Raw genomic sequence first — 12,160 nt, 5'->3', positions numbered from 1 at the left:
ATCATATTCTAATTTAACTGGGAATCAGGAATTTTTGTTTGCTAAATCTGGTAGCTGGGAGAACGCGTGAATGAGGATGCGGCCAAGAACAGCATCAGCCTGGACATCCAGGGAGAGGAGGAGGGAGAAGGCGAGAGGAGAGGCGGAGGGATGGGGATGCTTACGAGCAAGGGCCCTGCCGGACCCCCTGCGGCAGGGGCTTCTCCCTCCATTAGCACACCCCAACAACCCAGGCACCCCGGCAGCTGCCTGGCCTCCGGCAACCCCACATTCTAGTTGTGTGGCGGTGGGATGTGGACCATGGGACATGGACCTTCTGGGCTCCCACCACCCCGCCCTGCTTCTTCACAAATTGGTATTGGTGTTTGTGGTAAACCCAGTGACACAGGGAGATGACATATAAAAAGAGCAGGACCCTGAGAAAGGTTAGGCTGCAGTCTCCCTGCCCATAACACAGGGTGTGGAGGACATCTCAGCAGCCGCCCCACCATGGCTACCTGGCCCCTCTTGCTCCTTGCTGCCATGCTCCTGGGCAACCCAGGTAAGGCCTTCCCCTTGGGATCCATCCTAATGGACCTCCTAGCCCCGCACTCTCAAGCTGGCTGTACCCGGAGCATGGACTCTGTGGGCACCCAGGTACCCCAGACTGTTCCCGGTTTTCTCCCGACTCATGGAGGCCCGGCTGTCCCCTCAGAGCCAGGCTTAGCCCAGTGTGCTGCCCAGCCTGTCAGTGGCCTGGCTGAGGAGGAGAGACAGGCGGAGGGGCAGGGGCCTGGGACCCCCCTTTCCCTCCCAAGGCCCTGCCCCCGCATCTGTGTGGTGAAGGCCATTGGCCCTCCTCGGTGGCTCTGCTTTTCCTTGGGCCCACACTGGCTTAAATTGTGAGGGCTGGTGAGAGAAGAGGGTCCCTTCCCTGTTCAAGGCAGACTCCCTGCCCCTGCAGCCTGCTCTCTCCCAGGTCTTGGGGTCAGTGTGAGCCCCAAGGGCAAGGACACTCCTGGAAGGGAGAGTGGATTTGGCTGGGCCATCTGGATGGAAGGTAAAAAAAGAAAATCTCTTGAAAGGAGATGGGGGAAGTTTCTAGACAGACCCCCAAACCTTTGTGGCTGGGGGAACAGAGGAGAAGGGAGAGTCTCCCCCTCCTGGCTTTCTAGGAGCGTGAAAATATGTGTTTGTGCTGAGAGTGGGTCAGAGCGGCTCCAGGGCAGAGCGTGTGGACAGGTCTCCTGGCCCCTACAAGGCCCAGCTCCTGTCCTGGGCCCTGGCTACCTCCTGGGCTCCCGCCAGACAGGAGAGTGGGCTTTTCCTCTCCTTCCACCTGCAGAGGGGAAGCTGAAGTGCCTTCTTCCTCAGGTCTGGTCGTCTCTCGTCTGAGCCCTGAGTACTATGACCTGGCGACAGCCCACCTGGGTGACAAGGAGCAATCCTCCCCATGCCTGGCCCAGGAGGGCCCCCAGGTACATGCTGGCTCTCTGCTCACCTCCCACAGCCCCTCTCCTTTCTCACCTCCCTGGGTGGCTCCTGGGGTGAGGGCTGGAACTCTCTAATGGGGAGGAGATGGGGGTGGAAGCGGGGCTGTTTCTGAAGATGCTGGTTTTGTTGAATTCCCCTCTGGCCAGGGGAGTACAGACACCTGGTAAACTCCCCCAAGGGGATCCTCTGGGGTCTCACCCTTCAAGGAGCCTAGGGCTGCAGCAGACTCCCCTGGGAGTTCCTCGGCAGGAGAGGGGCAAGTGCAGCGCTGGGAAAGTCCTCGGGGGGCGGGAGGCAGGTTCTTCGTGCCTCTGAGACAAGCAGAAAGGTGGGCAGGGCCCAGGCAGCCAGTTCAGGCCTTCAATGTATCCATGCTCTGGGCAGAGATCACAGACGTTCCCTCCGGCCTCAGAAACACCAAGGGCCCTTCCTTGGGCACCTTCACACGCTCCTAGAGTGTCTGAGAGACCACCATAAGGGGCTTTTTTTCCTGTCAGGGTGATCTGTTCACCAAAACACAGATGCTGGGCTTCCGCTGCAAGACCTGTCTGAGGATGATCCAGACGCTGAAGGACATGGTGAATGAGCCCACCAAGGTGAGGCTGAGGGGCCACGGGGCCTCCTGTCTGCTGCTCAGTGGAGGGGCTGGTCTGTGACCAGGATGGGGGTGGGAGAGCCCAGGGCACCCTGCACAGTGGCCCTGGGAATGGCTTCCTAGAAGGGAAGCTATGAGCTCCCATGTGTCTGTGCATGAATTTCAGAGAACTTGTGAAATTGTTTGTGACTCTCTGGAACCATGTAAGTCGGAGGGCAGAGTATACCTGGTTTTCATCATGTATCCTCAAAGAAGGCTTGTCCCAGAGAAGTTGGGAATCTTCCTCTAAATCCCTAACATTTGTGTCCAAGGCAGAGCTTTGAGAAGCTGGTTCCCCAAGAGGCCTGGGTCAGGATTGATAAATCCCAGATCTGTTACTTCCAAGCCGCATAGCCGTGGGCAAGTCACTTCCACTTTCTGAGCCTCAGTTATCTTATCTTTGAAATGGGATGGATGACAGTCCCGATCTTGTAAGTTGCCAAAGCTTTCTTTTTTTCTTGAGATAGGATGTTACTCTGTGATCCCGGCTGGAGTGCAGTGGTGTGATCTCAGCTCACTGAAACCTCTGCCTCCCTGGCCCAAGCAATTCTCCTGATTGAGCCTTTTGAGTAGCTGGGATTCCAGGTGTGCGCCACCATGCCCAGCTAATTTTTGTACTTTTGTAGAGACGAGGTCTCACTGTGTTGGACCCAGGCTGGTCTCCAACATCTGAGCTGAAGCCATCCACCTGCCTCAGCCTCCCAAAGTGCTGGGATTACAGGCGTGAGCCACCTGGCCTGGCTGCCGAAGCTTTTTACAAGAGCTGAAGGCTGGGATGTGCTTCACTCCACGCCCAGCACTGAGTAAATGCTTAACAAATGACTGAGCTACTACCGAGAATGATTGTCTCACTGTCCCTCCTTGCCTGTCCTCTGCTCCTCCAAACTACTCAGCATCCGGGCCCTGCAGGCTCACACTCAGCCCTGGATACTCAGATTCATCCTCCTCCCCTGGGATGGCATAGAAGAGACTTCAAAACCAAATGAGCCAAGACTCCATGCTCTGACCATCCCCCCAACCCCCACCTGTCTTCCCTATGCACCCCCTCTAGCTGGAGTCCCCAGCCAGGTCCTGGACCCAGCTAGCTACATGGCAGAGCATTTAATGTGTGCCTGGTAGCCACAGGCACCATTCTCCACACAGGAGGCAGGGGACAGGTGCACAGGGGGCTGAGGCCCCAGAAGGGTAACTGTCCTTGTCTCATGAGCCCTATGTGGCCAGGCTTGGGCCAGGCCTTGGGAACTGGGAGTGGGGGCCGAGCCCTGTCTCTACAGTCTCTGACCCCATGGGCACTGGCCACTGGCTCCTTGCACCCAGTATTCCCATTGCCAGGGCTGCTGGAACCTGCAGGGTGCCAGATCTGGGCAGGACTCACCCTATAACCATGCCTGCCGTGGTACTACTCCTGCAGGAAGACATTTCCGATGCTGCGACCCGGCTGTGCAGGAAGGTGAAGTCACAATGGCGTTACTTCTGCCTAAAGATCATAGGGAGGTACCTGCCTAGACTTATCCAGGACATCATAGGCAGAAAAACTGCCCAGGAGATCTGCGTGGACATCAGGATGTGCAAACCTTCTATGGGTGAGTGCAGGGGCTCCTCCTGAGGGTTGGACACAGCTTCCCCCAGGATACATCAAAGCTGCCTTCTTAGGACACATGACTCCCCCACCTCCCAGCATGGGAAAGTGTGGAGAATTGAGCAGATGGATTTTAGCGAGAAATGTTTGAGAAATATTGATTAGAGCTTGGGTCTCAGACACAGGTGGTCTTGGAATAAAATCTGGTCTCCTTCTCTCCCTGGCTGTGTGACCTTAAGCAAATAACTTGACCTCTCTGAGCTTCAGTATCTTCATCTGTGAAGGGGAGACAGCAATCTTGATTTCTGATAGATCAGAATGAGAATTGAAGGAGGTCACCGTGTGTATGGACCTGACCGTGAGGAAATGCCCTGACTGGAGCTATTCAAGGACATCAGACCCCCTAGTCAAACTCCAGTCCCCAGCCCAGCACAGGCCCCTGGGGTCAGGAGCTGGAGCCACATCCTCCCGCACAACCCTGGGCCCTGAGAGCTGGGCTAGGGAATCCCTTCAGGCCAGGGAGCTCCAGGCCTCTCCCTCCATGGCTGCCCAGGCTTGCCCGGAGACAACAGGCCTCAGCTGAAGGAAACGGGGCCAGAAAGGGGCCTCGGTGATTGGCTCTGGCAGCTCAGCTGGCACTTGCAGATGCTCTGGGACTTTATGCTAGCAGATTGGGTGTCCCCACCGTTTCCTGTCATTGGTGCTTGTGGCTTTTCTCTTCAAGGCCTTACAACCTGCTCAGGCTCCCGACTGGCTTCCCTGGATGTGCCGCTGGGTGTCCTCAGCAGGGGCAGGTGGCTGTGGGACCTTAAGCTAATAACATTCTGAGTGCCTGCTTTTCCTTGGGGATCCACCACACCTGCCCACAGCTGGCTTTTCTCTCCGCTCCAGGTCCTCTCTGAGCCCTGTCGCCCTGTCCTGTGGAAGAAGCACAGACTCCTGTCCTCAGATCCCGGGAACCTCAGCAGACACTGCTGGCTCCTCCCTTCCTCGGTTCAGAATCCCTCTCCAGTCTCCCTCTCCGGACTCCCTCTGCTGCCCTCCCCTCTCAGGAGAATAAAATGTCAAGCAAGATGTTAGCTGAAGCTTACTTTTCTTTGGTCGATTTGAGGTGGGTGTCAGTGGCATGCTGGGGTGAGCGGTGCAGTCCTTCAACAAATGTCTGTTGTGTGTCCCATACACTGTTGTAGATGCTATGGATTTAGTGGTGAAGCAGACAGCCTTAACAGCCGTCATACAGTTAGTCATGAAATGCCTACTGAAAACTCACGACAGCCATGCCTTATTCCCAGAGGCCGGGACACACAGTGGCTATGTCTCCAGAAGCTCTCAGACTAGAGGGGGAGACCAGCAGGGTTAGAGGCTTTTTGTTTTGCTTTGTTTTGGTGGAAAGGAATATAACCCCTCCTCTTGCTTCTTGCCTGCCACAGGCAGCCTTCCTTTGCTGTTTCGGGGGAGCGTATCACTTAGGGTCCTTTGGTGGCAAGCAACAGGAGTCTCCGCCCATTCTGAAAAGGGAATTTACTGGTTCAAATAATTAAGCAGTCCACAGATATGTTCAGGCACAGAATGATCCAGAAATGTGTGGCATCACTAGAGCCCCAGTTCTTTTTTATTGCAATTTTTCATTCTCCCAACCTCTATATATAGAAATTGTCTTCAGGTTTGCTTCTCTCTTGGCAGCAGAAACGGCTTCGACAGGCCCACACCTCACATGTTTACAGTGTAGCCATCAGAGGGAGAGAGCTCCCTTGGAATGAGATAGGAAGTTTCTTTCCCAGAAGTCCTATCAGATATCTCCTCAGTTCTCATTGGCCAGTTCCCATGGGTTATTTACCCACTCTTGGACCAATCACTGTGTTCTGGAGAATAATGGCATACACTGATTGGCTTAAGCTAAGCAGGGCACACCCCTGGGGCTGAGGTGGGGTCCATCCCAACCCAATCACTTGGTTGACAATAAACATGAAAATCTGGGCTGCTACTGGTGGGAGGAGGGAAAAATGGACACACCCCTCGAGGAGAATGGTGTGTTATTCTGGGTTCAATCAAAGAAGTTGTTTAAGGGGATTACTGATGCCAAATCTGGGGCTATTTGAGCCTCAGAATAGATGACAAGAACAGATTGTAATTCATTGAATAAAGTAGAATCCATGAGTTCATATAAACACCAATAATAGATGAATAAATAAACAAGGGAAATGAAAAATGCTACCTTACAGTATGATGACAGCTAAGAAATGTAAACCTAGTTGCAAAATATATCCTACTAACATATTTGTTATAGTGAATATATCAAATGCTTATTAACTTGATTTTTTAAAAGTATTTTTCTTTTTTTTCTGATCGAAAACTTTATTATTAATTTTTAAAATGGGGATGAAAAACTTTCATTGGTAACCATATTTATTTATTTTTGAGACAGAGTCTCACTCTGTTGCCCAGGCTGGAGTGCAGTGGCACGATCTTAGCTCACTGCAACCTCTGCCTCCTGGGTTCAAGCGATTCTCCTGCCTCAGCCTCCTGGGTAGCTGGGATTACAGGTGTGTACCACCACATCTGGCTAATTTTGATTTTTTAGTAGAGATGGGGTTTCTTCACGTTGGTCAGGCTGATCTTGAACTCCCGACCTCAGGTGATCTACCCGCCTCAGCCTCCCAAAGTGCTGGGATTACAGATGTGAGCCACCGTGCTGCGTCGACATGTTTATTCTTTTAGAGACAGAGTCTCACGTTATCTCCCAGGCAGGAGTGCTGTGGCTCTTCTCAGCATGATCTTAGCACACTGCATCCTCAAACTCCTGCCCTCAAGGGATCCTCTCACCTCAGCCTCCAGAGTAGCTGGGAGTACGGGTGTACAGGTGTGCAGCACTGGGCCTGGCTCAGTAATATGATATCAACTAATACATTCCATTATTAGTTAACCTGTCAGTGGAGAAAGCTGTCAGCTGATGAAAGTTAATGCCACCTCTCATGGGGCAAGTCAATATCAAGAGCCTCATAATATATAATGCTGTGAGAGAAATATACTACAGCTTTTCTATTGTTCCTGCTGAAAACGCAAAAATCATGAGGAAACCTCAGAGCAAACCCAAACTGACATTTTACAAAGTGCTTAGCCTGTCCTCTTTTTTTTTTTTTCCTTTTTTCTGAGCCTGAGTCTCAGTATCTCACCCAGGCTCCCAGTTGTGTGATCTGGGCTCACTGCAACCTCTGCCTCCTGGGTTCAACGTAGTCTCCTGCCTCAGTCTCCTGAGTAGCTTGGGATTACAGGAAGGTAGCACTATACCTGGCTAGTTTTGTATTTTTTTGTAGAACAAAAAGGGGGTTTCACCATGTTGGCTAGGTTGGTCTCAAACTCCTGACTTCAAGCCTGCCTTGGCCTCTCAAAGTGTTGGGATTCCAGGCGTGAGCCACCTTGCATGGCCAAAAGTGGAAGCAGCTTGAGGCCCTCACCAGATGCACATTGTGGGGCCACGCCTCTGGTATAGCTTAAGGAACTGTGAGCCAAGCAAACTACCCAGCCTCAGGTGTTCCTTTATAGCAACACAAATAGAGGAAGACACAACTTTTCTCTAGATTTGAAATTGTTTCAAAATCAAAGTAAGTGACTTATAGCATTTTGACTTAGCAAACTGGTGGGTGGTGGTGACATTTACAGAGATGGAGGAGACGTGGATGGGTAGATTTGGAGGGAATAATGAAGAGCTCTGCTTTGGCCATGTGAGGGTTAAGTGTTAAATTTCCAAGGTGAGATATCAAATAGGGGAGTTTGGCCCAAAATACACATTTGATGCCTGGATGAGGCCATCTAGGAGTGAGTGAGTGAGAGGCCACTTCCAGCCACTGATTCGTTTTGATCAGTGAACTCTAGTGGTGGGCAGTCTGAGTCGTGATTGAGAAGAAAAGTCTATGGCATTGAGACACATCTCTATGTTGATTCTTTTTTTCTTTTTCTTTTTGATTCATTATTTTAATAAATTCCTTACATGTATGGGATTATGTTATCTGCAAATAGAGATCATAGTACTTCTCTCTTTCCAATGTGAATTTCATTTCATCTGCTTGCCTAATTTCCCTGGCTAGAGTCTTTGGTACAATGCTGAATTGAAGTTATCAGAGCAGCAGTCCTTGTCTTGCTGTTATCTCAAGGAAAGCATCTGGTCTTTCACCATGAAGCAAGAAGTCAGTTCTGGGTTTTTCACAGATGCACTTTATCGGGTTGAGGAAGATCCCTTCTATTCCTAGTTTGTTGAGAGTATTATCGTGAAGAGATGTTAAATTTTGTTGAATGATGTTTCTTTGCTATTGAGAGGATCATGTGTTTGTCACTTTTTATTATGATGAATTTCCTGAATTGACTTTTGATTACCGATGTGCCTTGCATGTCTTGATAAATCTTACTTAGTCATGGTAAATAATCGTTTTTTATACCATGACCAAGTAAGACGCAACAATTATATACCATGGTATATACTGGTATATAACCAGGATTCAGCTGGCTAGAGTTTTTTATGTATATATATTTTTGAGACAGAGTCTCACTCTGTTGCCAGGCTGGAGTGCAGTGGCATGATCTCGGCTCACACAACCTTCACCGCCTGGGTTCAAGCGATTCTCCTGCCTCAACCTCCCAAGTAGCTGAGACTACAGACTACACCAGCACCCCCAGCTAATTTCTGTATTTTTAGTAGAGATAGGGTTTTACCATGTTAGCCAAGATGGTCTCGATCTCCTGACCTAGTGATTTGCTAGCCTCAGCCTCCCAAAGTGCTGGGATTACAGGCATGAGCCAACACATCCAGTGCTAGAATTTTTTTGAAAATTTTTGCATCAGTATTCAAAAGAGATATTGGTGTGTAGTTTTTTCTCATGGTGTCTTCATCTGGTTTCACCTAGCTTTGGCATCAGGGCATCCTCTTCCATTTGTTGGGAGAGTTTTTGAAGAATTGATATTAATTCTTTAAATATGTGATAGAATTCACCAATGAGGACATCTGGCTTGGTATTTTCTTTGTGGGTCACTGTTGTCAACTAATTCAATCTATTTATTATAGATCTATTCAGATTTTCTGTTATTCTTGCATCCGTGTTAGTCATTTGTATCTTTGTAGGATTGTGCTTATTTCACTCTAAGTTGTTTAAAGTATTAGCATAATTAATTAGCATAATAGTTTATCCTTTTTTTCTCTGTAAGGTCAGCTGTAATTTCCCCTCCTTCATTTCTGATTCTAGTAATTTGCAGCTTCTCTCTTTTTATTGTGGTCAATCTAGCTAAAGACTTGCCTTTTCAAAGAACCCACTTTTGGTTTTATTTCTTATTCTCAAATATTGCTTCTAGTCTCCATTTTAATAATTTCCACACTTCCACTATAATTTTTTGCTTTCCCTTTTTTTTTCTGCTTGCTTCAGGTTTAATTTGCCCTTTTTCATGTTTTTTTTTTTTTTCATTGTAACCTTGAACTCCTGGGCTCGAGCAATCTTCCCGCCTCAGACTCCCAAGTAGCTAGGATTACAGGCACAGGCCACCATGCTCCCCAATTTACATTTTTTTTTTTAAAGTGCTAGGTCTCGCTTTTTTTTTTAAAGTGCTAGGTTGCCCAGGTTGGGTCTGAACTCCTGACCTCAAATCATCTTCCTGCACTGGCCTTCCAAAGTGCTGAGACTACAGATGTGAGCCACTGTACCCAGTCTTTTTCCAGTGCCTTAACGTGGGATTTGTAAGAGGAAGATTTGAAATCTTCCTCTTTTTTAATATAGGCATTGACAGTTACAGATTTCCCTTTTGGCACTGCTTAAGCTACATCCTGTAAGTTTTGGTGTGTTGTGTTGTGTCTTCATTTCTTTTGCCTCAAAGTATTTCTAATTTCCCTCTTGATCTTTCCTTTAATCCTTTGGTTATTTAGGAGTGTGTTGTTTAATTTCCACATATTTGTGAGTTTCCCAAATTTGTATCTGTTACTGATTACTAGTTTTATTCCATTGTGGTCAGAGAACATATTTTGTTATTATTTCTGTCCTTTTTAATTTATTGAGGTTTGTTTTATCGGCTAGCACGCAGTCTATCCTGGAGGTGTGTTTTCCCACTGCTATCTGGACTCATCTGGACTTTACTGTTACTGATGAGAAGGCACCTATTAATAATTGGGCGTTCCCTTGTAAGTGATGAGTTGTTTTGCTGCTGCCAAGATTTTCTCCCTGTATCTGTCTTTCTTTCCCTCCCTCCCTCCATCCCTCCCTCCCTTCCTCTCTCTTTGCCTGCCTGCCTGCCTTTCTTTCTTCTTTCTTTCTTTCTTTCCCTTTCTTTCTTTCTTTCTTTCTTTCTTTCTTTCTTTCTTTCTTTCTTTCTTTCTTTCTTTCTTTCTTTCTTTCGTCTCTCTCTCTCTTTGCCTCTCTCTTTCTTTCACGGAGTCTTGCTCTGTCATCCAGGCTGGAGTGCAGTGGCATCACCTCAACTCACTGCCATCGCCACTTCCTGGGTTCAGGCGATTCTCCTGGACCATGTCTGGCAAATTACTTTTTGTACTTTTAGTAAGAGATGGGGCTTCACCATGTTAGTCAGGCTGGTCTCGAACTCCTGACCTCAGTGGATCCACCTGCCTCAGCCTCCCAAGTTGCTGAGATTGCAGGTGTGAGCCACTGGGCCTGGTGACTTTCAGCATTTCTAATGTGATGTATTTATTTGTGGATCTCTTTGCATGTATCCTATTTGGAGTTGATTGTGTTTCCTGGGTATGTAAATTGTCTTTCAATCAATTTGTGACATTTTCAGCTATTATTTCTTCAAATACTTTTTTCTGTTGCATTCTCTGTCTCCTTCTCTTCTGCATGCTGCTATACATATGTTGGGATTCTCACGGTGTACCAGTCCTCTGAGGCTCTGTTTATTTTTCTTCATTCTATTTTCTCTCTTCTCTTTGGATTGTATAATCTCCATTGATTTGTTAATATCTTCAAGTTGGCTAATTCTTTCTTCTGATTGTTCAAATTTACTGTTGAGCTCCACTAGGGAATTTTCCATTTTGGTTGTTGTCCTCTTCTTCTTCCTCCTCCTCCTCCTCCTCCTCCTCCTCCTCCTCCTCCTCGTCCTCCTCCTCGTCCTTCTTCTTCCTTTGAGATGGAGTTTTGTTCTTGTCTCCCAGGCTGGAGTGTAGTGGTGCGATTTTAGCTCACTGCAGCCTCTGCCTCCTTGGTTCAGGCGATTCTCCTGCCTCAGCCTCCCGAGTAGCTGGGATTACAGGTGTGCAGCATCACTCCTAATTTTTGTATTTTCAGTGGAGATGGAGTTCCACCATGTTGGCCAGGCTGGTCTCGAACTGCTGACCTCAGGTGATCCGCCCACGTTGACTTTCCAAAGTGCTGGGATTACACATGGAGCCACCAAGCCCAGCTAGTTATTGTACTTTTCAACTCCAGACTTTTCATTTGAGTCTTTCTTAAAAAATAATTTTATCTCTGTATTAGTATTTCTAGTTGATGAGACATTATCAGCATATCTTTCTTTACTTCTTTAATCACAATTTCTTTAGCTTTTTCTGAACCTATTTATAATGGCTGCTAGGAAATCTTTGTTAAATCTGCTATCTGGTTGCTTTCACAGGCAGTTTCTCCTCCTGTTTTTGTTTTTTTTTTTCTTCTTTTTCTGTGTATGGATCACTCTTTCTTATTTCTTTTCACATCTCATAAGTTTCTTTTGGAAACTGGGCATTTTAGGTAACCTATTGTCACGTATCTGGCTGCTGGTCATCCCCTTCCGCTACTCCAAGCTCAATGCTGTTATTCACTTGTTTAGTTGTTTAGTGACTGCTTGGACTATTTTAGTGAATTCCTCCCTCCCCCAGAGTGTGAAGCCTCTGATGTTGCACCTTTAGGAGTGCTGCCTTGAGTGTACCGCAGCCATCCTGTGATGACAGTGGTTTTGGCAGGGCTCTCTGATCTGGTTTTCTCTCTGACCACATCTAACTGTTAAACTACGCTAATTCCTGGCTGATTGCATTTTATGGAAAAACACATCATGTTTTTCCTCTGCTTTTACACCAACACAACAACAATCAACGCAGAAGACTTCTGTGACTCCCAAATATGTGGGATTTCTTCCTGCCAGGAAGCAAGCAGTCAGTTCCGCAGTGGACACTGGCTAGGTGTCCTCCACCTCAATTCTGACACTATCTATCTGGAGACAGTGTCAGATCCCACAGGTGGGGGCTCAGTCCCCAAATTTGCTGCTCCCTTCAGACACCAGTCACAAGTCCAGGCCTCTGGAAATTCTGACCAACCAGCTTCAAGTTGAAGTTCCCACACCCCCAATTTGGGTTCAATTAATTTGCTGGAGCAGCTCACGGAACTCAGGGAAAGATGTTTACTGGTTTATCAGAAGAGATAATACCAAGGATACAGACAAAGAAATGCATAGGTCAAGGTATGGGAGAAGGGGCACAGAGCTTCCGTGCCCTCCCTGGGCATGCCAATTTTCAG

At 47.9% G+C, this 12,160-nt stretch overlaps 1 protein-coding gene across 1 annotated transcript; it reads left to right on the top strand.

Annotated features, from left to right (window-relative positions):
- The first annotated feature begins 437 nt into the window (after positions 1 to 437).
- On the top strand, positions 438 to 4,765 carry LOC120360158 (granulysin-like). Its single transcript, XM_039460071.2, has 5 exons — positions 438 to 541; positions 1,354 to 1,457; positions 1,971 to 2,069; positions 3,519 to 3,690; positions 4,578 to 4,765. The coding sequence occupies exons 1-5, from the start codon at positions 490 to 492 to the stop codon at positions 4,586 to 4,588; spliced, it is 438 nt and encodes a 145-aa protein (XP_039316005.2). The 5' UTR covers positions 438 to 489; the 3' UTR covers positions 4,589 to 4,765.
- The last annotated feature ends 7,395 nt before the right edge of the window (positions 4,766 to 12,160 follow it).

The sequence above is a fragment of the Saimiri boliviensis genome, chromosome 1, assembly GCF_048565385.1.
Source record: "Saimiri boliviensis isolate mSaiBol1 chromosome 1, mSaiBol1.pri, whole genome shotgun sequence".
NCBI classification, from domain to species: domain Eukaryota; kingdom Metazoa; phylum Chordata; class Mammalia; order Primates; family Cebidae; genus Saimiri; species Saimiri boliviensis.
The sequence above is the reverse complement of the archived record's forward strand: the minus strand, read 5'-3'. Positions and strand labels throughout refer to the sequence as shown.